Raw genomic sequence first — 26,484 nt, 5'->3', positions numbered from 1 at the left:
ATTGTTTCCCTCCCAGTCAGATTCAAACTGCGAGATTCAAACACTTCCCCCAGGCCCGCCAGTGCGAGGGTTTCCCCGTGTCTGGAAACGTCCTCTATTAAGACCCTTCCCGGGACGGATCTCCGTCCTTAGCTCTTTTGTCTCACTTTTTATCTTTTATATTTTGTCCTACCTCCTTTCAAAGACAATGGGCTGCTTTTCAGGGCGCCTGATGACCTCAGCTAGCGATCAGAAGTTGTTTTGTGAAGTTTGCTCTGCGTTCGGTTGTTCTTTTGATGAATTTCTAGGAGAGAAAGTGGTTTCCCCATCCTACTCCTCTGCCATCTTGGCTCCTCCCTCTGCCCTAATTTTTCAGATTTCTTTCCTCCTACTAATTTTTAAGGTTTCTTTCCTTCTACTAACCCTGGGGTTCCGAAGTAGATCTGATAGACAGAATACCAGAAGAACTATGGACAGAGGTTCATGACATTGTACAGGAGGAGGTGATCAAAACCATCCCCAAGACAAAGAAATGCAGAGAGGCAAAATGGTTGTCTGAGGAGGCCTTACAAATAGCTGAGAAAAGAGAAGTGAAAGGCAAAGGAGAAAAGCTTTGTTCGTAGTTATGCTTCCTAAGGCCCACTTGACTTTACACTTTGGGATGTCTGGCTCTAGGTGAGTGATCACACCATCATGGTTATCTGGGTCATGAAGATCTTTTTTGTATAGTTCTTCTGTGTGTTCTTGCCACCTTTTCTTAATAGCTTCTGCTTCTGTTAACGTCCATACTGTTTCTGTCCTTTATTGTGCCCATCTTTACATGAAATGTTACCTTGGTATCTCTAATTTTCTTGAAGAGATCCCTAGTCTTTCCCATTCTATTGTTTCCCTCTATTTCTTTGCATTCATCACTGAGGAATGCTTTCTTATCTCTCCTTCCTCTTCTTTGGAACTCTGCAAATTCAGATGGGTATTCTTTCCTTTCCTCCTTTGTGTTTACCTTCTCTTCTTTTCTCAGCTCTTTGTAAGGCCTCCTCAGATAACCATTTTGCCTTTTTGGTTGTCTTTTTCTTAGGGATGGTTTTGATCACCTCCTGTACAATGTCACGAACCTCCGTCCATAGTTCTTCTGGCACTCTCTGTGAGATCTGCTTTGAAATTTTCTTGCTTTTGCCATAGTTTGATGGATTTAATTTTTATCATTTATTTGAAATAGTTTCAGGGTATTTAACATTAATTGAAGTAATTGTTGACTTTCATATTTTTAGGTTGCTGTTTTTTTAACTTTTCTCTTTAAACTGTGTATGTGAAGTGGGTTGGACTAGTCCAGGATTTCTTCACTCTAGTTGTAGAATATGATATGCCTAGGACTCATAGCATTCTGATTCAGTGTAGATTCTAGAACCTGACTGCATGGTTTTGAATTCTAACTCTCCTGTTTGCTAACTTTTTAACTTGGGCCGAATGTGTCAGCTCTTTGTGGCTTTGTTTCGTCCTTGGAGAAATGGGAATGATATAGTACCTACCTGAGTTATGAAGTTTAAATTATTAGATCAGTGCCTAGAGCCTGGTGAATGCTTACTAAATTATAGCTATTAGTATTGTTGTTTTAATTACCATCTGTAGATTGTGGCTAACCTGGAGAGAAGAAGTAGAATAGCACCAGAATCAAGAGGAACCAGCCCAGTCAATGCTTTCTAATATTCTCTTCTAATCATGTTTTCTTTATATACACATATACACACACATTTAAAAAGCAAAATTAAAGGGATTTATTTCTTCAGATTGCTTCTGTTGCAGTTGTGTATGCATTAATAAATTTTTCTAGTGAATAAGATTAAGATCTAATATAAACTAAATTTCGAATTCTGCAGTGATTGTTACCAACATATCACTTAAAACCTGTAATTTCAATGCTTTCTTATCAGTACTATTTTTTTAACTTTATTTATTTTTGGCTGTGTTAGGTCTTCATTGCTGTGTGGACTTTCCTCTACTTGCGGCGAGTGGGGGCTACTCTCTAGTGCGGTGCATGGGCTTCTCGTTGCATGACTTCTCTTGTTGCAGAGCATGGGCTCTATGGCTCACGATTTCAATAGTTATGGTTCCTGGGCTCTAGAGCACAGGCTCAGTAGCTGTGGCACATGGACCTAGTTGCTTCTTTCCTCCTGGATCAGCGATTGAGCCTGTGTCTCCTGCATTGGCAGGCAGGTTCTTTACCTCTGAGTCACCAGGGAAACCCTGATCAGTACTGTTTTTCGACATGTATTTGAAGTGTAGTGTTATTTCCCGATGCACGCTAAGAATCATTGTCATTGTTCCAGCTTGCAATCAAAGAAGTCTGAATTACATTCCCATAAATTATTATCTAGAAATAGTTCTGTTCTATCAACCTCTAAATGTGAAGCTTCATAAGTTCATTAATGTTTATACAAATAGGGGATTGGGTTTCATTAGTGGAAGGAACGCAAATTTTAAATATCTGGCATCTCCTCATTTTTAGCCGTATTAGTCCCTTGTATAGAGTATTCTGAAAATAGCACGTGATCTTGTCATATCAGTTCATGACCCTGTTCAAGGAAAGTAGGCATTGGTTATATTTCATCAGGAGAAATTAATTACAAGATCCTGTTAATTCTTTAATTTGTGGTGTAGATGCTTTGAGGGTCTTAAAAGTGAGTCTTATCATAGGAATGGTTAAGAACACAATAAATTAGTGTCTATTATTATGTGTTGGAGTACTGTGAGAACAGTTCCTTCTGATTTATTAAATTTTTGAAAACTTAAGTTTGTATGTTATTGACATTTTATTAATAGAATAAAATTTATTGAATACCTACCATTTTTTGGTATTGTACTGAGGAATATTAATACAATTAAATCTTACACCTCTCTGAAATATCTTGCTTAACAGATGGAGACATTAGAGAACAAATAATATCAATAACTGCCCAGAGTCATTTAGCTGCTAATAGGTGAAATTCATACCCACTCTGTACTCTTTAAGAGTGCCTTCTATATTATAACCTTTGTGATTATTGAACTAAAGTGAATAATGACTTTGTGTATTTATGTAAAGAAATGCACTGAAATTAGTACTCTTAATTGCTTAAATTTCTTTAAGGTGGACAAATATAGACATTTCTATAGTAGAAATAGGGAAGAATTTTTTAAAATGTAGGTAGCTGTTGATCTGTCATTGTTGATGTATCTGTTAATGCCATTTTCAGATGTTAGTAGTCCTCATAGGCTAATTTATTTAAAGATGGGAGGGGGAGAAGAGTGAAGTGAAAAGATAGATATGGTAAGATAGAACTCTTAGGAAGAAAAGGTAATCTGTACTTAAAAAGGGTTTACTAAGGTAAGTAGGAGAATGCACAGAGAATATAATCAAATAGAAACAACCAATAGAGAAAGCAAATTATGTTTGACTAGAGCAGAGGAAATTAGAATATAGATTTTGGGTTATAAAAGAAATATTATTGGTATTCTACCATTTTTATTCCATTCCTTTGGTAGCTTTTTTTCCACATGAGATGATTATCATAGCATTTTAGAGCTTGAAGGGACTATAGATTGAGCTAGTTAGTCATTGTTAGTCTCCACTTATCTCATTTTGCAGATAAGGAAACTGAGTGATTGTAAGGTGTTTGTCCAGGGGCACATAGCTCTAGTTTCATGACAGGATCTGTTCGTCATAGCTTTTGATTGCATTCTTGTGCTCTTTTTACAGTATTCTAGGTACTCTTCCTTAGAGTTCAAGCAACTTAACTGAAAATGAAACAACTATCTGAAAATGAAGTTGTAGCAAATACTTCAATTATATATGCCTGTCTTGTGATTATTCCCTATTGACATTCTTTCAAGATGGATACATTTAAGGTGGTGGGATGGAGGGGTAAATTGTTTATTTCCTAATTTTTAATTTATGGAATATGTATCTATTTGACTCATAAATTATTGACAATAAATATTGGATTTATATATGATACATTTTAGATTTACTTTTTCTGTTGCTAAAGAGAATGTAAAAACTGAAATCACATTTTTTTTTTCTTCATTTTGCAGTAGTATTATTGATTCCACAGAATACAGCCAACCTCCAGGTTTCAGTGGCAGTTCTCAGGTAAATGATGTATCTAACAATCTGTTCTAGTGGGGCCGTAAGTCTAATCACCTGAGTTGTAAAGTCACAGCTGAGTTTACTGGAATGTCCTATCCTAGAGACAGCAGTTCTGTGTGCTGTAGCATTGATTAGGGCTTGAATAGCTCTGGTGAATAATCAGCTGTATATCTGCTCATTACTGATTGAGTTAAAAAAATTTTTTTAGCATGCTAGTAACATTAGGCCTTGAGAGGAAGGAAATACTGTAAGAGGAAATTATGAGTAATCAGGACATTGTTTCTCTCGGAGATAAGAAAGTTATAATTTATTGATGAATTACCTATTATTATGTTGAAACAGGAAACTTTTTTCTGGAAGGTAAACTACAGGCTTTATTAAAAATCGACTCTGGCTTCTCCTTTTCTTTAATTAATTGTATGATTATTTTGATTTTTACTCTCTTCATCTCTGACTTGGGAATGCTGATATTTGTCAAGTCTAATTTTGAGGGCAGTCTGTGTTTTTTTTTTTAACTTTCACATTGAAATAACTTCAGACTTAAAGAAAAGTTACAAGAATGTTAAAAATAATTCCTTTATATTCTATATGCAGATAATCTAGGTGTTCACATTAGATCACATTTGTTTTATCATTCTCATTCTGTCTCTCTTTTACATATATGCATATAAAATTTTTTCTTTGGATTGTTTAAGTAAGGTACAGACATAATGTTCCTTTATCTATGTACTTCAATTTATGTTTCCTTAAAAACAAGAATATTGTCCTGTATAATCACAATATAATTTTAAAATTCAAGAAGTTAACATTGATGTGGTGCTTTATGTAATTTCTATACCTTATTCAGATTTTACAAATTGTTCTTACAGTTATCCTTTACCTCCTTTTTTCCATAAAAGGAAAAAATAAGGCTTTTAAGTAAGGCCTGTCTTTGTGTATTTATTTTATGTGATAGTGCAGTTATTTTTATCAAAGTGGAAAGAAAATCTTTAATATCATACAGCTTTTATTTGTGTTTTTCTTTTCCCACTGCTTAGATGACTGACTCTCTGAGTGTTATGATTAGCCTGCATAACTCCTCTGCATATCCTGTGTTCTCTTCAAATGTGTGCTTGGATTTGGCAAGTTCATAGATTTGTTTGTATCTCTTCCTGAACAGCCATGAATGCACTAGATCTAGGTGTTTTTGTAAGACATAATGAGATATATAAGGAGAAAATTTTTTAAAGTTTTATTTATTTTGTTTTTTGACTGTGGTGGGTCTTTGTTGCTGCACACAGGCTTTCTCTAGTTGTGGTGAGCAGGGGCTGCTCTTCACTGCAGTGTGTGGGCTTCTCATTCCCTCTCTCTTATTTTAATATTTATTTATTTGGCTGTGTCGGGTCTTCTTTGCGTCATGTGGAGTCTTCTGCTGTGGTGCACAGATTTTCTAGCTACAGTACACAGATTTAGTTGCCAACTGGCCTGTGGGTTCTTAGTTCCCCGACCAGGGAGCGAACCCATGTCTCCTGTGGTGCACAAATTTCTCTAGCTGCAGTGCATGGACTTAGTTGCTCTGTGGTCTGTGGGCTCTTAGTTCCCCAACCAAGGATCGAACCCATCTCCCCTGCATTGCAGAGAGAATTCTTAACCACTGGACCACCAGGGAAGCCCCTCAGGAGAAATTTTTAAGAACTGAATGGAAACATCTTTAAGAACTTGAAGAGGGAAAGCAGAATCTGGAAACAGGCTTGGCATTCACAGCTGGGCCTTGATGTTCTCCTTTCAAACATAATCTCACAACATCCACATCAGACACAGTCACTCTGGGACTAGGAAGAAATGAAACAAAAACTAAGATCACTTCATAAACTTACCTAAGCCATTAAAAAAATCATTGTGCAAAATATGTAAAATACCAAACACGCCTGTATCCTGACTAATACAGGCAGTTGCTGCATCTTTACTAATTACGGCTTTAATCTCGCTCTAGTTTTCTGTTGGTCCAGGTAAGATTTGTTAAGACACCTGGTCACAAGATTATCCCCCTTCTTGACAGTATCCAGTCCAGAGCAAAGCCTTACTTCCTAGAACCCTCCCCCAAATCACTTAACCTGAACCTGTATCCTATCAGTAGTTTGTAACATCTTCCTACCTTAACCCATAGTATGCTGTGTTCTTCATTGCAATGAGCAGTAGTAAAACTTGTTCAGGTACAGGTGTATTCCTATTGGTCTTTGGTTGCAGGGCTTTGACAAATTCTGCATAAAGGAACAAGGGAAGCCCTTTTCCTATTGCCATTTATAGGACGTTGATTTGGAATTTCTAGCAAATTCTGTGAGTTAGAAATTAGAGAAACTGAATCTAGGTGGGAAAAAAGCCATTCAGAATAGTGTTTTTGTGTGTTTTTTTTTTCTTTGGTTTTTTAATTTTTATTCTTTGCGTGTAATAAAGGAGACTTTGTTTGAGATGGTACAGTAAGCCTGTGGTCTCTCTAACCTTCACCCACTAGAAATCCCATTGACATATAACTGTCCTCATACGGAAAACTTAAAAAGAATTTATACGTGATAAAAAGAATACTGAAGAAGTCTGCCTAATGTGAGTCACCATGTGCAGAGTAAAAGAGTGCTTTAGGTAAAGTCAGCCACGGAGGTTGTTGCGGAGGAAAACCTGCTAGGGCTTCTGGGACAGAACTAATATGACATATTGTGCCAGAGTTCTTACCCTTCATTTCTAGGAATACTCTTTAGAAAACACAGACTTAAAATAAGTTGACATAAAAAGAATTGAAAACAAAGGAGTAGATGAGGATAAGTCTGGCAAATGTAAGAATGGTAAGGAAGTTGACAAAAACAAACAGCAAAGTAAAGTACAGATCGCAATAGAACTGAAGGGAAAAATCATTAGAAGACAGATACACATTTTCACATGATAAAAGGTATAATCCCACAAACTAGTAGTAATTTGTGTGACATAATATAAAGGATTGGTATTTATATAAAGTAAAACTTTATTAGAAATTTTTTAAAATTGGTTAAAACTTAAACATGGTAGGAGATTTTAAAGTATACTTATCCCTCAGGGTCTATGAGGGATTGGTTCCAGGAGCTGTGGCAGATGCCAAGGTCCAAAGATGCTCAGGTTCCTTATATGACTTGTGGTATATATATTTGCATGCAACCTCTGCAGCACATCCTCCTGTATACTTTGTCATCTCTATGATTACTTACAATAACTAATATAACAAAAATGTTGTGTAAAAAATTTTAAGTACAATGTGAATGCTATGTAGATAGTTGCCAATGCAGCTGCAAATTCATTTTACCTTTTGGAATTTTCCAGAATTTCCTCCTTTGGTTGGGGGTGGATATTTTCTGTCTGCATTTGATTAAATTTGTATTTATAGAACCTGTGGATATGGAAGGCCTACTGTATAGCTCAAGAAATAATTAAAGTAGTAATATTAGTATTTAGGTAACATTTATTTTCCATCTACTATGCATTGCATGTACATTGCTTAGTGTTCTTTACAAGCATTAACTACTTTAATTCTTAGAACTTGAGATAAATATTATTTTCTATTTTATTAAGGAGGAAACTAGGTCAAAGAAGGTAAGGAGAAGTTAAGATATTCTAACCCAGGCATTATGGCTTCAGGACCTGTGCTTTTAAATATTAGCTTATTAAGCCAACAGTTTTTTGTTTTTTTTCAGTACCTTCTATTTACCAGACACTATGATGGACTTGGGTTATTGAACAAAAACAAGGCAGACAAAAATTCCTGCTGTAGCCCAGCTTTCAGTCTAGTTGGAGATATACTAATAGTAATAAAGATAGATTATTTTTGAACAGAGGAGGTAAGGGAGGAAACTGTGTGAATATCCCTGGGCAGATGTAAGTGGAGTGAAAGAAGGAAGTACATAAGCCCTGCGCTAGAAGCGTGCCTGACATAGTCTAGAGTCTGTGATGGCTGGAGAGGAATGAGCAAGGGGGAGAGAAATAGGAATGAGGTAAGAAACGTGGATAACGGAGGCCCCTTGGTGTATAACTTTCTTAGTTGTATTAAAGACTGAATTTTTTTCTTTGGTTGAATGAGTTAAACTTAGCTTAATGGGTACTTGCCTCACTTTATACTTGGTATCAAGGGATATGCATATTGTTAGTAATCTTGGAGCACTGAGAAAATTGGATTGATTCTAAAACAAGATAAATTGTGCCATCTATATTCTCAGAATCAGAACCTCCAGTAAACAACTACTTCAACAATCTGGAAGAGAGTAAACCAAAGACTCCTCTGAATATCTTTGTGTCAAAGAGTATACAAATGTTACTACAAACAACTTAAAAAAAATCCTGTGTTGAAACTGTTATAAATCAAAATTTATGAGATTTTGGTCAGAATTATACTAAAAATTATATCATTAAATGGATTCATTTTTAGATGAGAATAAAAATAAGTGAACTAGGCATTAAACTCAATAAACTGGGAAGTACTTAAGATGGAAATGTAGAGAGATTAAAAAAAGATTATCTATAACATGTTTCAATATATAATTGAAATTGGCTATTATAGTATTGAGTAGATTTAAAAAACTGGGTGCTAGTGCATACTAATAAAAATAGAACTCTTAATAAATTGAATAATTTGAATAGACCAATAACCATAATTGGATGTGATTCCAATTTAAAAATAAAAAAACCTCAAGAATATTTTTTAAGGGTTTGTAGAGAGTGTGACCAACTGACTTTAAATGGTTATTTGTAGAATAAATGCTTCAGAAGGATATTACAAGGGCATTTACCCAATAGGTTATTTTAATGTATTCTAAGACTGCCCTAACAAATGGGACACAATAAAAATTTTAAATCTTACTGAAAGGTAATTAAGAGTTTACCCTATGGTGAAGGTGGTTATGCAGATCAGTGGTAAAAGGGAGGATTAAGTAAATAATGTTGCGATACCCAGGAAACCATTTGCTGGAAATTTGCTTTCTATTTTATCTCTTACTGTAAGAGTTCAGATCAGCTAAATAATGATTTAGATAATAATAGAACTGTAGAAATTAAGAAAGAGGGCAGTGTATAAGAAAGTACCACAAACAAAATTTTATACCCAAACTGGGAAAGGTATTATCAATATGATAGGCAAATGGTTTAATTGCTTCAAAATAAAAATTTCTTATATGGATTCTATGTTTTTGATGAAAGCACCAACAGGCAAAAAGTAGATGAAGAACATGGGGAAAAAAGATAAATCCAAATGGCCCACTCACATGTAAAATAATACTCAGCTGTGTGATTTGGTAGTGATAAACATAGAAATTTCTTATAAGAAATGATTCAAAGTACTATCTAAAACTTACATACCAATATTATTTATACAAGCAAAAATTCTGGAAAAATAAATATGCCCAGTCATAGCAGAATAGCTTCAGAGACTGGTACAGCTGTTGCGTATATATTTTGCTACTCTTAAAAATCATGTTTATAGTTGAAATGGAGTTGATAAAAAGTTAATATGATGTAGGTGAAGCCAGAAGTAATTATTTTATACCTCTGAATTTTTATAATTGCTTGTTTTTGCCTTAGAGTTTTTATATAACTTTAGTATAATTAGTAAAACCAGGATGTTAATATAATATCATTATCTGAGACAATTTATTTAAATTTCCGCAGTTTTGCCACTAATATTCTTTTATAACAAAAGGAAAATTTTCTTTGTCCAGAATGAATCCAGACTCACTGGTTATATTTAGTTGTCATGTTTCTTTAATCTCCTCTAAATTGTTTTAGTTCTTCAGTTGTACATGAGGTTGACATTTTTGAAGTGTAAGTTGTTAATTTTGTAGGCCATTCCTAAATATGAGTTTGTCTGATATTTCCTTATAACTGGATTCTGATTACCCATTTTTATCACAAATGCCACAGCCAACAGTGTGGTATCCTTTGTTAGCTGGTCACGTCTGGATATGGTGTATCTGCTCAGTTTTGGTGGTATTACCTCTGATCATTTGATTAAGGTGATGCCTGCCAGGTTTGTTTGCTACAAATTTACCATTTTTCTCCCATTTGAGCATTTGTTAATGAATCTTGAAATAATAATTAATTATTTTGTCTAAACAATAAGTTTTAATTTCTTTTCTACATTAATTTTAAAATTTTTTGTTGAAGTATTTTGTTGAAGAATTTACAGTGTTTTTGTTTCAAGTGTATAGCAAAATGATTCATATGTATGTATATATGTATTTTTGTATTATAGGTTATTTTGACTATTTTGAGTATAGTTCCTTGTGCTATACAGTATGTCCTTGTTGTTTACCTTTTTTGTATACAGTAATGTGTGTCTGTTAATCCCGAACTTCTAATTTATCCAAACCCTGCCGCCCCCCCGCCCCAGCTGTGCTGTCCTCTTTGGTAACTGTAAGTTTGCTTTCTAGTCTGTGAGTCTGTTTCTGTTTTGTGAATATGTTCATTTGTGCCATTTTTAAAATTCCATATGTAAGTGATATCATATGATATTTTTCTTTCTGTAATTTACTTCATTTAATATAATCTCTTGATCTATCCACATTGCTTCAAATTGCATTATTTCATTTTTTTAATGCCTGAGTAATAATTCCACATTTATTGTTAGGATTTTCACTATAAGGGAGATCTTTCCTACCATCTCTTTGTTTATGTGGTTAAGGAAACATAAATTTAAAAGTTTTTCTGTTAATTATTTTGAAGCTCAGTCTGTTCTCTGTTTGACTAGTTGGAATTCCTTCAAGCTGATCTTCAGGTTCTTATCATTTTTTAAGTACCTTCTTACATTCTTAGATAATAAGATGTACCAATATCATTTTGTACTTACCTTGCCCCAGTTCTGTAATCAGCCATGTATCCAAGATGTCCTGTTTTCTTTTAATGAAGAATGATACTTCAAAACAAAGATCTGGGTTTTAAGTATGCTCATTGCTTGTAGAGTGTCATTGCTTGTAGGCCTTCTTGGTCAACAGAGCTAGGAAACATGCATATCTGTATATATAATATATTGATTAGTTACATGTTAATCACCTTAAGTGTTTGATGAAAGGACTCACAGGAATCAAGGAGTTTATACTTCTGGAACTTGATTATAGGCAATTATAGGATACAGTACAACCAAGCAGAAGAAAGGCACTCACTGAAAAGGATATGGAGATTTCAAGCAGTTTTCTTTGTCCTTGTACCACAGAGGAACTGCTTTGTTTCCAGGTTCAGAATGACTACTTGCTTACATTCTCAAGCACCTTAGTAATGGGAAGTGCAAATTTGACTTGTAGTCAGATCTCTTATTTTAAGCTAGTGCCATAGGCAGTGCATTCTAGTTATGTGACCAGTTATTAACTTACAAACTTCACTGTAATAGGTGAATCATAAATTCAATTATTATTACTAAACAATGTTGACAGAGTGACACACTCTGTCACCAAACAACTCTCAGGCCTGTGGTTATGGAATACCATTTATCTTTACTTAATATATTTTGCAGTGTAGGTTAAGAGTCAGTAGCTCTGTAAATAACCATGTGGGCAACCCAGACCAGCTGAGATTACTCACTACTATTCAATTGATGAAAATCATTTATATAATCTTCTATGTTTGTGACATATCTGTGTTTCTGTATCTGTCATAAAAGCTGTGGATTCATGCTGGTGACCTCCCGTTATACTTCACTATCACAGGGTTCATTGTAGCTTTAGTGAATCCTTCCCATATCTTTAATTCCCTTTTCTGACAGAAACCTAGTTCTCATTATCAAAACATACATTTTACTTACTGTCATAGTCTTATTAGTGTGTGTACTAAACTAGTATGGAAATTATTAAGAAAGCAAATCTACTAACTAGTGGTGAATATTTATTTAAATTCCTTTATATCTTTAGTCTGAGAATATAGTTATGAAAATACAGTGTGTTCAAAAATTACTTGGATTTGATTGTTAATTATTCATCAGTATTAGCTGCAATATTTCTTTGAAATACAACTGAGTTCATTTGCTTCTGTTTGTATTCCACCACCAACCCTTACCTTTATTACATACAAACTTTTTTTGAAAATATGAAATATTAACCTGATTTTGAAGGTTAGAGCTATACAGAAGGTCATACTCAATAAATACCACCCCTCCAGCCTTTCTACCAACTTCCATATCCTTTACCTTTGCCCACTGCATTGTTCCTTACCCTTTCTTGGTAACCAGTTGTGTTAGTCAAGTTTTCGTGATGCATATGCATATTCTTATTTCTTCTTTTTTACACAAAGGGTAAGTTTCCTAGTGATTCTCTTCTTTGCTTTTTTATTTAACAGTTTATCATGAAAAAAGCTTATAGAAGTGCATAGAATTCTTACTCATTGTTTTTATAGCTGCATAGAATTTTTAATCAATTTGTTACTTAAAGAGAGGTAGTTTACAGTATTTTGTAGTTACAAAGTAGTGCTGCAGTGATTAATTTGTACATATATATTTTCATATCATTGTATGGTGTATCTTCAGTGTAAATTCCTAGATGTGGGATTTCTGGGTCAAAGATGGATGAATGGATGGGGGTAGATGGATAGATAGATGGACAGACAGAGAGATTGATATTGCCAAATCATCTTCCTCCCCCAAAGGATTGTACCAGTTTGCACTTTCCCAGCAGTATGTGAATGTGTCTACTCTCTTAGACTCTTTCTCAGAGCTTCTCTAATAGAATGAGTTTTACTTTAAAATTTTTGCTAATCTGTCAAGTGAGAAATATATCTCACAGTACTTTCCCCAGCAGTAGATGAATGTGTCTGCTCTCCTAGAATCTTTCTCAGAGCTTCTGTAATAGAATGAGTTTTACTTTAAAATTTTGGCTTATCTGTCAAGAGAGAAATATATCTTAGAATAGTTTTGTAAGTTTCTGTAATTATAAGTTCGGTGGAACAAATATCATATGACTGGTGGTATATTAATATACTTTTTAGTAGATTATGTGTTTATATTTCTGACCTTTTTTTTTCTATAAAGTTTTTTATATGTTCTGTTCAGTTTTTAAGACTTGGCAGTCAGTATGTTAGGAAAATTAGCCCTTTATCTGTAATAAATGTTGCCTGTATTTTCTTCTGTTTTTTTTTTAAACTGTTCAAAATTTCTAAATCATTATTTAAAGTTACCAATCTTTTGTTGCCTCTGGGTTTTGAGTCATAGTTCTAAACGTCTACCTCTAACTAGGATGTAGAGAAATTTACCCACATTTTCTTGTCTCATTTCATTTATTACATTTGGACTCCTGTTCTCTTTGGAGTTAATTCTGGTATATGTTTTGAGGTGTGGATATAGTTTTATCTCTATCCAAATGTCTAGTCAGTTGTCCCAGCTCACTTTTTCTTTATTTATTTACTTTTATTTTGGCTGCATCAGGTCTTTGTTGCTGCTCATGGGCTTTCTCTGGTTGCGGCAACCAGGGGCCACTTTCTGTTGCAGCACGTGGGCTCAGCCATGGGCGGCTTGTGGGCGCTAGAGCATGGGCTCGACACTTGTGGTGCACATGCTTAGTTGCTCTAGGCATGTGGAATCTTCTGGACAAGAGATTGAACCTGTGTCCCCGGCATTGGCAGGTAGATTCTTATTCACTGTAGCACAAGGGAAGTCGCCTGTCCACTTTTAAAAAATCTTTCTTTGATCAAGTGTTTTGAGATGCAGCCTTTCTTATATGAAAAATTCTGTGTGTATATGGATTCATTTCTGGTCTTTCACTTCTGTCTACTGGTGTATTTCTCTCTTCATCTTTCACTGTCACCTCTTTATGTTTTAATGTCTGATAGAAATTATTTCCCCCAACCCCCAGCTTTTCTTTTTCAGTGTTCTACAGAAATTCTTCCCTGTTTGGTTTTTTCACATGAACTTTAGTATCAGTTTCTCTAGCTGCATAAAAAAGCTTCTTGGCATCTTTATTCAAACTGCCTTTAACTCATAAATTACCTTATGGAGAACTGATATATTTATAATATTGAGTTGAGTCTAGGTTTGTTTATTTCTGTGTAAGTTTATTCCTGTTTTTTTTTTTTTTTTACAGTTGTAAAGATTTTTAAAGTTCGAGATAATTGTAGATTCATGTGCAGTTTTAAAAAATAATTCCGAGATAGCCCATGAGAATACCCTGGTAGTACAGTGGTTAGGACTCTGTGCCTGCATTGAAGGGGCTTGGGTTCAATTCCTGGTCAGGGAACTAAGATCCCAAAAGCCATGTGGTAAAGTCAGAAAAAAACAAGCATAAACAAACAAAAACAAAGAGAGAGCCTATGCATCATTTGCGCAGTTACCCTAATGATAGCACATTAATAATATTGAACTTTCTAGTCCATGAATATCTTTCCATTTATTTTGGTCTTTTAAAAATTTCTCTTGGCAGTGTTTGTATTTGTAATATAGAGTTCGTCCATGCTTCTGTTAAATTAATTTCTAATTTTTTTTTGATGCCATTATTGATCCAGTTGTTTTAAAATTTTCTACTTTGTTGTGAGTATATAAACATATGATTGATTTTTATATGTTCACCTTATTTCTTATTATCTTGCTGAATTTTTAAAAACATTTTCATTTATTTATTTTTGGTTGCACTGAGTCTTCTGGGCTTTCCCACTGGGCTTTCTCTTGTTGAGGCAAGTGGGGGCCACTCTTAAGTTGTGGCACTCGGGCTTCTTCTTGCGATGGCTTCTCTTGTTGCAGAGCTTGGGCTCTAGGGTGCAGAGGCTTATTTGCTCTATGGCATTCCTGGATCAGGGATCAAATTCATGTCCCCTGCATTGACAGGTAGATTCCTAACCACTGGACCACCAGGAAAGTCCTTGCCAAACTTATTAATTCTAGTTGTTTTATAGATTCTCATGAAATTCTGTGTACAATCATGTGATCAGCAAAAATATTTTTGCCTTTTCTAATCTTTTTGTGTTCTCTTTTCTTTTCTTCCCTCACCTCTTCTAGCCTCCTCTCCTTCTCCCTTCTTACCCTTTCCTTCCCATCTATCCTTTCTTTTTCTTTTTACACTCCCTTTCCCCCCAATACTTATCTGTTAGCTCTACATTTTGGTAGATGCCCTTGATAAAGTTGAGGAAGTGTTCTTCTATTCCTAATTTTTTGAGAAATTTAACACATATCAGTTCAGTTCAGTTCAGTCACTCAGTCATGTCCAACTCTTTGCAACACCATGAACCACAGCACGCCAGACCTCCCTGTCCATCACCAACTCCCAGAGTCCACCCAAACCCATGTCCATTGAGTCAGTGATGCCATCCAACCATCTCATCCTCTGTCGTCCCCTTCTCCTCCTGCCCTCAATCTTTCCCAGCATCAGGGTCTTTTCAAATGAGTCAGCTCTTTGCATCAGGTGGCCAAAGTATTGGAGTTAGAACTTCAACATCAGTCTTTCCAATGAACACCGAGGACTGATCTCCTTTAGGATGGACTGGTTGGATCTCCTTGCAGTCCAGGGGACTCTGAAGAGTCTTCTCCAACACCACAGTTCAAAAGCATCAATTCTTTGGTGCTCAGCTTTCTTTGCAGTCTAACTCTCACATCCATACATGACCACTGGAAAAACCATAGCCGGACTAGATGGCTTGACTAGATGGACCTTTGATGGCAAAGTAATGTCTCTGCTTTTTAATATTTCTATGTAGGTTGGTCATAACTTTCCTTCCAAAGAGTAAGTGTCTTTTAATTTTATGGCTGCAGTCATCATCTGCAGTGATTTTGGAGCCCAGAAAAATAAAGTCAGCCACTGTTTCCACTGTTTCCCCATATTTGCCATGAAGTGATGGTACCAGATGCCATGATCTTAGTTTTCTGAATGTTGAGCTTTAAGCCAACTTTTTCACTCCTCTTTTACTTTCATCAAGAGGCTCTTTAGTTCTTCACTTTCTGCCATAAGGGTGGTGTCATCTGCATATCTGAGGTTATTGATATTTCTCCTGGCAATCTTGATTCCAGCTTGTGCTTCATCCAGCCCAGCGTTTCTCATTATGTACTCTGCATATAAGTTAAATAAGCAGGGTGACAATATACAGCCTTGAAGTGCTCCTTTTCCTATTTGGAACCAGTCTGTTGTTCCATGTCCAGTTCTAAGTGTTGCTTCCTGACCTGCATACAGGTTTCTCGAGGCAGGTCAGGTGGTCTGGTATTCCTGTCTCTTTCAGAATTTTCCACACTTCATTGTGATCCACACAATAAAAGGCTTTGGCATAGTCAGTAAAGCAGAAATAGATGTTTTTATAGAACTCTCTTGTTTTTCGATTTAGCATGTATTGCTACTGCCAAATTACTTCAGTCGTGTCCCACTCTGTGTGACCCCATCCCTGGGATTCTCCAGGCAAGAAAACTGGAGTGGGTTGCCATTTCCTTCTCCAGTGCATAAAAATGAAAAGTGAAAGTGAAGACGCTCAGTCATGTCTGACTCTTCCCGACCCCATGGAGTGCAGCCTACCAGGCTCCTCCATCCATGGGATTTTCCAGGCAAGAGTACTGGAGTGGGGTGCCATTGCCTTCTCCTTTAACATATATAGGTGTTGAATTTTGTCTTTTCTGCATTTCTTGGAATTATTATATGGTTATTTTCCTTTGTTTTGCCCACCTGGTGAATTGCATTGATTGATTTTAAAATATGAAAACAATCCTGCATTCTTGGACTAAACTCCATTTAGTCATGATGAGTTATTCTTTTTACATGTTGGAATCGGTTTGCTATTATTTTGCTGTGGATGCTTGTTTACATGAAGGCTCTTATTCCCTTCTTTTTTCCTTCCCTTCCTCCAGTATCATCACTGGGTGTGGGTATTACAGTTATGCTGGCCTCATAAAACAAATGGGGGGGCGTTTTCTGAAAGGTTTTTGAAAGACTGATGTTATATCTTCCATGAATATTTGGTAGGATTTTCAAGTAAAAGTATCCAGGCCTGCTCTTTAGAGTTATATGCTGGGTTTTTGGTGTACTTATTCTGTCTTATTCTTAAACCCCATAAATGAAATATTATAGTTAATGTATGCAAACAATATTTGAAATCACTTGATTGGTTACTATATCCTTGCTTCTCTTTTATTCTGTGTCTCCAATCTTCTAGTTTGTTTTATTGAACTTTTCAATTAAAAAATTTCAGAAAATTTTTAAAAATCCCTTTTATAATAATAAAAGGTGGCAATCCTTGCTTTCAGTCACACGAAAAAGTCTTTTGCTCAGCGTTCTGTTGTTATAGGATAGTTTTGTCCGATCTGAATTTTAAGTTGAGGTTTTTTTTCTTTCAACGTTTTAAGTATAGCCAAGTCTTGGGATGTTCTAGCTTCTATTATTGCTTTTGAGAAGTGTTTTGCTTCTTTAATTGTTCCTATTAGGTGAATTATCTTTTCTGTTTGTGTGATTTTAAAATCTTTGTCTCTTGGACAGAAACACAGTTTCGCTTTAGTATATCTAATTGTGGATTTCTTTTTAATTATCCTTGATAGGAATAATTTCTCTGTCTATATTCATGTGTGTTTTCAATTTTGGAAAATTGTCAGCTTTAGTTCTGAAGAGACTTAGCAGCAGCAGCAGCAGCAGAAGCTCTTCAAATATGTCTTCTTCCATCTGTCACTCTTTTCTGGGTCTCTGGGTGCCCATATTTAAACCTTATTATTCTTTTATGTTTCTTTTCTTTTCTTTCAAGTTTTTCTGTCTTCCTGACTTTTATCCTTCATTTTGGATAATTATTTTCGATTTGTCTTCCAGTTTTCAAATTCTCTTTTTATTTTCCAGATCTAGTACTTGCCCTTTTGTTCATATTTGTCCTCAGATTGTCCTCCTCTTTCCCCTTTTCTACATTGCTCCATTTTGTTTACCTTTACTCCTCTGAGTTCAGCTTCCTGTTTGGTTATTAATCTTTTGGTAAATAGTCTTTTTTTCTTGTGATGCAAGCACTGCTTTAAAATATAGTTCTTCTTTAAAAATATTATTTATTTTTAGTTGGAGGACAATAACCATTTACTTTTAGCAGGAGTTCACTCTAGATAACTGTTTTGTTCATGGTAGTAACTTAGTATTTCTTAATACATTAGCAGTTGTATTCTTATTGGTTAACTTGTGTTATCTAAAGATCTCATTTATGTAGCTTATTTCTGTGTCTGTTAATGTGCCACAAGCATAATAGATAGAAACCATTTGTGGAAGGGTTTTCATACCCTTTTTGTTAACATAGTGTTGGTGATATATATTTAGGATTATAGACTTTTTTTAATAGAGTTCATATGCTAGTATATTTCATATTTGCTTTTGTTGTCTAAATATATATACGTGATTTAGTTATTTTGGTTTTCTAATATATCAAACTATTTAGTATATACATGTTGACTAACCCTTAATCTAATAATAAATACTAATTTAAATACCTATTCTATACAATTTAGCACTGTTCCTATTACTTAAAATGTATAGGGCTGCACTAAAATGCTGAAAAGTAATTAGTTTCCTTTTGGTAATTGTTTCCTAACAATTGATGCATGTTCAAATTCTTAAAATTCTAAGTTTGGCACTTATAATGGATTCTGTCTTCATTAATTTGGAGAGTTGAAAGATGCTTCTCATTTTATTTTTACAAAATTGACCTGTTTTCCCTTTAAAATAAGAATTGGAAAATATGATCTTAATAACTACAGGATTTTGCCGTTTGTAATTATTTTAATCTGAACTTTTGAAATTAAATATTCAAGCATCTAGATTTTCTCTGTGGAAAAAATAGTATGCTTTGTTCAGAATTACAAGTGTCATTTTCTTGTTATCACCTTAGACAAAGAAACAGCCCTGGTATAATAGCACATTAGCATCAAGACGAAAACGACTCACTGCTCATTTTGAAGACTTAGAGCAATGTTACTTTTCTACAAGGATGTCTCGTATCTCAGGTACACATTCAAGAATTCTTAAAATATCTCAAATTCATGCTTCCTGTCCATGTCTAGCTTCTTATGCTGGATTTATGAAAAGTCCTATTCATAAAGCAAAATTGTCTATTTTCAACATAGTCTAGCATAGCATTTTGAAGGTTCTTAGACATCTTGGATGACATTGCTTTTCTATAACTATTTTTGTTGTCTTTCTCTATTTGGGAATTTTTAATCTGTACATACTGAGCTGTATAAAGTTAAAAACAAATCAGCCATGAATATGTAGCTAGCAAAAATAAATTCCATTCAGTTGCCTTCTATTTTTCAATGTTTAAGTTCTAAGCACTATCATCTGTGCTAAGAATAAAAAGATGAAAGAACTTGTTTTACTCTCAAGGAGTATTGTAAATTTAGTGAAGAGGAGCAACAGGTAAATAATGCTGCATTGTATTATATGTTATATAAATATGCCAAGGACATTAAAGGAACAGATAAGAATATCAACTAATATAACTGGGGGTGAAAAAGCCATGCCAAGTTGAAAATGGGGAAATATAAGAGAAAGATTCCTGTAGGGATTTCAGAGAAGTTGTATTTAGTCAAAGCTAGTATTAATTAACAAATAAAGGATAATAAAAACATATTCAAAGTAGAGGAAATAACTTACGCGAAGACTTGTATACAATAGAACAGAATAGTTTTATTGCTATAGGACAGTTCTGTGTCCTTTTTGTAAGTTCTCTGATCTTTAGCCTTTCTTGGTGTCTCTGCTCTCCATTGAGGAAGGGACATTGTTTCCAACCCTGCACGGTTTTTGTCTTTTTTCTTTTTTTTTATGGTTTATAGATGATGCATATAAAATACAGTGCTTTGTATAAGATTCTTAATTAGTTGATGTTATTTTTAATACACTTGCTCAAAATGAGCATTACCAAGGAAAGAAACATATGATATTTTATTAGTTGTTAAAAATTTGGCCTTGACTCTCTTGAATAAGCATGGTTGTTATTATAATCTGCACATTATAGAGAGAGAACCTTTGGACACACTTGCCTCAGGTTTAGAGGTGGAGAAAAGCAAAATATATAGATTCACATGGCATTTTTCCTGTGAAGACTAGAAGAAAGCAAAGCTTTGTTTATAAGTGTGTTTGAAGTTAATAGTCAGCAGTCAATAGTTTTCATTCAGATGGAAAGCTTTCTTTGTATTGTCTGAGAATTAAGCCTCTTATTAAACTTTTGTAATAATCTATAAACTAGTATGAAGCTGTAACTTTGAAAGTGGTCTGAGACTTACATTCTGACTGGCAGAGGGTGCATGTTAAGCCTTTTAGATTTTATTTGTTGGTATGATGTTGAAATACAACCACAGGTAAATGGCAGACATTAAAAAGAGAGAGAGAGATAGTAAAGAGAGATTGGAAAAGGCTAGTGATTCATAATTTTTAAGTAACTATAACATAGGCATGTTATGGGATAGTAAAGGTAATCACAAACCAATTTATTTTTGTGATATAGCTTTATAGGAAGGTAGACTAGTAAGTTAAAACCAGGAGGAAGATTAATTTATTTTTATACTTAATAGATATGGTTATATTGTACTCAACACGATTGTCTTAGTTTTTAGGAATCTCAAATTTAACTTATCAAATTTGTACACTGACTACACATATTGCTGAATATGAAGTTCCTCCTAGTTTTCTTGGCTGTAAAGAAGAACTTGAAACTTCTTTGTAATGGGTACCTAAGAGTTTGATTGTCCTTTTGTCTATTTTCAATTGAGAACCAACTCCCCATCCTCACTCCTGTTTTTATCTATGAAAATGAGAGATGACTAAGAAATTAATAAATATCTTGAATTCTTAATTGTAATTGAAAAAGAAGCTAAATTATAAAGCAATAGAAGACAGAAAAGAGACACCGAATACACTTTTACAGAATAATCTGTAATTAGAATAGGAGAGGTGATTTGCCAGAAGATATGTATGGATGTTGATCAAAAACCAGCCAAGCAAACAGAATCCTACCTTTTCACAACGAGATAAGTGAAATCTAATCCCTATGCTTTCAGATACTGAAATAATTGTTTTAAAATTTTAATTTTTTTTTAATAACTTCTGTTGAAAGTTGGTAATAAACTATTGGGTATGATGGCCAGAAGTTCAGCTACCTTAGAAAAAGATTATAATCTTCTACAGAATGTACATTTTTGAATGCTTGTGAATTTTATGTACTTAGAGATTGATGTCAAAATGTTGAAAGAATAGATTAACATTAAACTGATTTTTAAATGGATATCTAAAGTAACTGTCTTTTCAGTATTTATTATATTTGTTATTTTAAGTAGCTCACAGTGATTGGTTTTGTCTTAATTTATAAAAAGAACCAGTTAGCTATTGTATCCAGACTACTTTGTAGTACAATTGATATCTCCCCCCCCTGCCTTTTTTTCCCTGTAATAACCTATGTTTTATTTATAATTTGTTGAACTTCCTGAGACTAATTTTTGTCAGCTAAGAGCTTTAGCCCAATGACATTTTGATACTGCATGCTAAGAAGGTTTGTTCCTTTTGCTTTTCCCAGAATGGAAACACTACAAAATTGATCCCTTTTAATGTAGGTCATTAGATGACTGTGTTAAGTTAGCTTTTAAATCTTTAAAATTTAAAATGTTGCGGACAGAGCTTACTTAGTTTCCTCATTTGTTTTCCTTTATGATAATTATTAGATAAATTTCTTCATGTCAACAATTTAAGATAACTGGAAATCTCCAGATAAATAAATTCTTAATTATATATCACATAGTATAGTAAAAGTAAAATAATTCTTTTGACTTAATGATTCTTAATAGTATAATTTCTTTTAGCCTACTGTTATTTTCAGAGAACATTTGAGAAGGAAAATCGCAAAACTTAAAAAGTTGTGTGTGTGTGTTTATGTATATATATGAGCTAAAAATAAGGAATAAGGAAGAAGTTATGAAAAAGACATTGTTGTAACAGACTTATTTCAAGTTTCAATAGAGGAGGCTAACTAACATAATTGTGTGCTTTACTTTTCTTTGGGAAGGAAAATGCAAATCCAACCTTTAAGCAGTTTTAGAAAACAATGTTTTTTATTTATGCTTTTTCTTTGTAGGCCTATTTCTACATTGGAGAGTAGGTTAGCTCTCTTCATTAGAAGAGTAGATTAGATCTTTCATAACCTGACTTTGTGATTTAAATTCTACATCATTTAATTATGAATAGTTTACTGAAATGGATTTTACTCAAAGTATTTGTAAAGAGTTTTGTTGGATAGAATTACTGTTTTCCATGTTCCACCAAGATATTTGCATGAACCTATTTTAAGTTTGGCTTTGAAAATTAATGATTAATAATTGCAGTTTTTTACTTCCATCCCATAATTGGTTTTGAAACACTTCAAAGTATTATGTGAATAAATATTTCATTTGCTTTTTATTTAAAAATTCATTTTTTAATCTAAATTGTGTTGTTATAAACTGTGTTTTGACGAGTAAACAGGAGCATGATAGTGTATCCCTCTAAATATGTTCCTTCAAACTAACAAAACTCTCACTTTTTCCATTGATAAGGGATTTTATTTTAATTATTTAACTTTTCTTGATCATAGGTACTTTTTTCCCTTTGTTTTGCAAGAAATGATTGCTTAAAAAAGAAAGAGTATTCATAGTATGTTCTTATTGGTGTTCAAAGAGACAGTGTCTTTCAAGAACCACTAAGAAATTTTTATGAAAGCTGAAAGATCAGCTAATTAATTTGTGTACATTAGTCCTCTCTAAATAAGAGTTGTTGTTTATATTTATAATTGTTAATCTGTGGTTATTGCTCTTTGACTTACGTTGCAGTTCAATTTGTTTATTTTGTTTTCTTCATATAGATGACAGTCGAACTGCAAGCCAGTTGGATGAATTTCAGGAATGCTTGTCCAAGTTTACTCGATATAATTCAGTACGACCTTTGGCTACATTGTCATATGCTAGTGATCTCTATAATGGTTCCAGCATAGTTTCTAGGTAAGTATTGGGCAGCATTCTTTACTATTTTCTTTTGCAGAAGTATCTAGAATTTAACTGAATTTGAGAAGCAAGAGTGTTATGGTTAAGAGCCTGTGTTCTGAAATCCAGGTTGCCTGCCAATTTTTATCTCTCTGGTCTTCGGCAAGTTTCTGAATCTCTTTAGTCCTTGATTTATCTGTAAAATGGGATGTTTGTTAGTATCCACCTCATAGGGCTGCAGTTTGTTTTCTTATAATTCTTTTGTCTGGTTTTGATAACAAGGTATATTCTTATATATTATAAGCTTATAATTATTATATTCTTATATAAGAGTTTTTATATTCTTAAGATATAAGAATTAAATATAAGAATATAAGAATTCTTAAATTCTTATAAGAATATAGTTCTTATAGTCTTATTATAATTTGTCTTATAATTCTTATATAAGCTTATATCCTTATAAGAATATATAAGAATATACATATGTATATATATATTTCTCCTTTTCAGTTTTTTAGAAAAATTTGTAAAGAATTAGTATTATTTCTTCTTTACATATTTTATGCAGTTCTCCATTGAAGCTGTCTTGGTCTTGAGTTTTCTATGAGGGAAGATTTTTAAATACAAATCTAATTTTTAAAAGAGATTTAAGGCTAATCAAGTTATCCATTTCTTTTTGATTGAACATTAGTTTGTGCCTTTCAAGAAATTTTTCCATTTCATCTAGGTTGTTTAATTTATTGGTATACTAGTATTCATAGTATTCTTTTATTATCCTCTTAAAATCTTTATATTCTGTAATGATTTTCCCTTTTTCATCCTTGGTTTTAGAAATTTGTTTCTTTTTTTTCCCCAACTTAATAGTCTGGCTTAGAAATTTTTATCTTCTCAAAAGAGCCAGCTCCTGGTTTATTGATACTCTCTATTTTTCTGTTCTCTGTTTCATTGATTTCTACTCTTAACTTTATTATTTCCCATTTTGTTCTTTCTCTTATCTTTCTAGTCTCTTAAGGCAGAAACTGAAGTGACTGAGTTGGAACATTTTTTCTTTTCTTTGCTTTTTTTTTTAAATTTATTTTATTTTATTTTTTTCCAGTGGGTTTTGTCATACATTGATATGAATCAGCCATAGAGTTACACGTATTCCCCATCCCGATCCCCCCTCCCACCTCCCTCTCCACCCGACTCCTCTGGGTCTTCCCAGTGCACCAGGCCCGAGCACTTGACTTGTGCATCCCACCTGGGCTGGTGATCTGTTTCTTTTCTAATATAATTTGTGTTGTAAATTTATATTTTATGTGGTATCTTTTCTTTTTTCCCCAAATTCTTTTATTCTGGGAAAATACACAGGTCATAAACTTTACCACCTTAACAAGTGGACTATTCACTGGTATTAAATACATTCATAATACTGTGCACCTATCATTACTGTCTGTCTCCTTAACATTTGACATCTTGTAAAACTGAAACTCAGTACCAATTAAACAATAACTCATTGTTTTTTCCATGCCCTCCCTGTCCCCCAGTCCTGGCAAGCACCATTCTACTTTCTTTGTCTATGATTTTGATTACTTCAAGTATCTCATATAAGTGGAATGGTGCAATACGTTTCTTTTTGTGACTGGCTTATTTCATTTAGCATAATGTCATCAGTGTACATCCATGTTACAGAATTTCCTTTTTATGGATGAATAACATTCCACTGTATATATATATATACATACCGCATTTTGGTTATCTATATCTGTCAATGAATGCTTGTGTTGCTTCCATGTTTTAACTACTGTTGAGATGCTACTATAAACATGGGTGTAGAAATATCTCTGAGACCTTGCATACAGTCCTTTTGTGTATATACTCAGAAATGGAATTGCTGGATCACATGGTAATTTTGTTTTTAATTTTTTGAAGAACTGCCATACTGTTTTCTACTAGGGCTATACCACTTAGTATTTTCCCCAGCCGTGCATAAGGGTTCCAATTTCTCCACATCCTTGCTAGGACTTGTTTTCTGTTTTTTTGATCATAACTATTTATTGGGTGTGAGGTTAGATTTGATTGGTTAGATTTGATTTGAATTCCCTAATGATTAGTTTTGGTCTTTTCATATGCCTGCTAGTCATTCTTGCCTGGAAAATCACGCAGACAGAGGAGCCTATTAGGCTACAGTCCATGGGGCCGCAAAGAGTCAGACAAGACTGAGCAACTTCACTTTCACTAGTCATTTGTATATCTTCTTTGAGGAAATGTCTGTTCAAGTCCTTTTTCCATTTTTGAATTGGTTTTTTTGTTGTTGAGTTTCAGGAATTTCTGATACATTCTGAATATTTTTTTAATTAAAGGATAATTGCTTTCCAGTGTTGTGTTGGTTTCTGCTATAGAGCAGCACAAATCATTCTCATCTGAATATTAATCCTTTATCAGATTTGTAAATACTTGTTCTCATTCTGTGAGTTGCCTTTTTACTCTGTTGATATTGTCTGTTGATACACATAATTTAAATTTTATGGTCTTATTTGTCATGTATTTTTTCTTTTCTGTTGCTTGTGCCTGTGGTGGCATACAAGAAATCATTGCCAATCTAAAGCTGTAAAAAGAGTTTTATGGTTTTAGATTTCAGTTTTTGATCCATTTTGAGTTAATTTTTATATGTAGTTTTAAGGAAGGATCTAAATTCATTCTTTTGCATGTGAATATCTAGTTTTCTCAGGATCATATGTTGAAAAAATTGTCCTTTCTCCATTGAATGGGCTTGGCACTCTTGTTAAAAATCCTTTGATCATATATGCAAAAGTTTATTTCTGTATTCTCTCTTCTATTTCACTAGTGTATATGTCTGTTTTTATCTATGTTTTTTGACTCCTATAGACTTGCAGTAAGTTTTGAAATTAGAAGTGTGAGTTCTGTAGCTACTTCAGGTCCTTTGTAAATCCATGTGAATTTTAGGATGGGTTTTTATATATCTGTAAAAAAAAGTTACTGGGATTTTGATAGGAATTCCATTAAATCTGTACATCACTTTGGCTAGTAGTGACATCATAAGGATATTCGACCTTCCTGTCCATGAACGTGGGATGTGTTTTCGTTTATGTCTTTTTTTCGTTTCTTTCAGCAGTGTTTAGTAGTTCTCTTATACAAGTCATCACCTTTGTTAATTGCTAAATGTTTTTTTTTGATGCTGGTGTTTTCTTATTAGATTGTTCATTGTAATTGCATCAAAGATATGATATTTTTTATTTTTACTCAGTTCAAAAGACATTTTAATTTCAAACTTGATTTTATTTTGACTCATGGATTATTGAAACTTACTAGTTTTCAAATATTGGGTTTTTCTAGTTATCTTTTTGTTATTAATTTATATTATTTTTGTCTTAATCATCTTGATGACCATTCTTTAAATTTTTTTTGGCAAAAGTTTCTAATATACTTAAGATGGAAGAGAATGGAATCCTTTTTAACAGTCATCTCCCAGACTCATCAGTGA

General features: G+C 33.7%; 1 protein-coding gene across 4 annotated transcripts in view; it reads left to right on the top strand.

Moving 5' to 3' along the window:
* Window positions 1–26,484, top strand: part of COP1 (COP1 E3 ubiquitin ligase) — a 226,255-nt gene that overhangs the window by 91,848 nt on the left and 107,923 nt on the right. For 3 of the 4 annotated variants that reach the window (XM_065936106.1, XM_065936105.1, XM_065936104.1), the window contains 3 exons: window positions 4,048–4,105; window positions 18,887–19,001; window positions 22,883–23,018. In XM_065936106.1, the coding sequence (XP_065792178.1) occupies window positions 4,048–4,105; window positions 18,887–19,001; window positions 22,883–23,018 (309 nt within the window). The remainder of the gene's footprint in view (window positions 1–4,047; window positions 4,106–18,886; window positions 19,002–22,882; window positions 23,019–26,484) is intronic. The other variant, XM_065936107.1, reaches the window with a different exon arrangement.

This window comes from Muntiacus reevesi, chromosome 5, assembly GCF_963930625.1.
Source record: "Muntiacus reevesi chromosome 5, mMunRee1.1, whole genome shotgun sequence".
In the NCBI taxonomy this organism is placed as follows: domain Eukaryota; kingdom Metazoa; phylum Chordata; class Mammalia; order Artiodactyla; family Cervidae; genus Muntiacus; species Muntiacus reevesi.
This window is presented reverse-complemented; position numbering and strand designations above follow the sequence as displayed.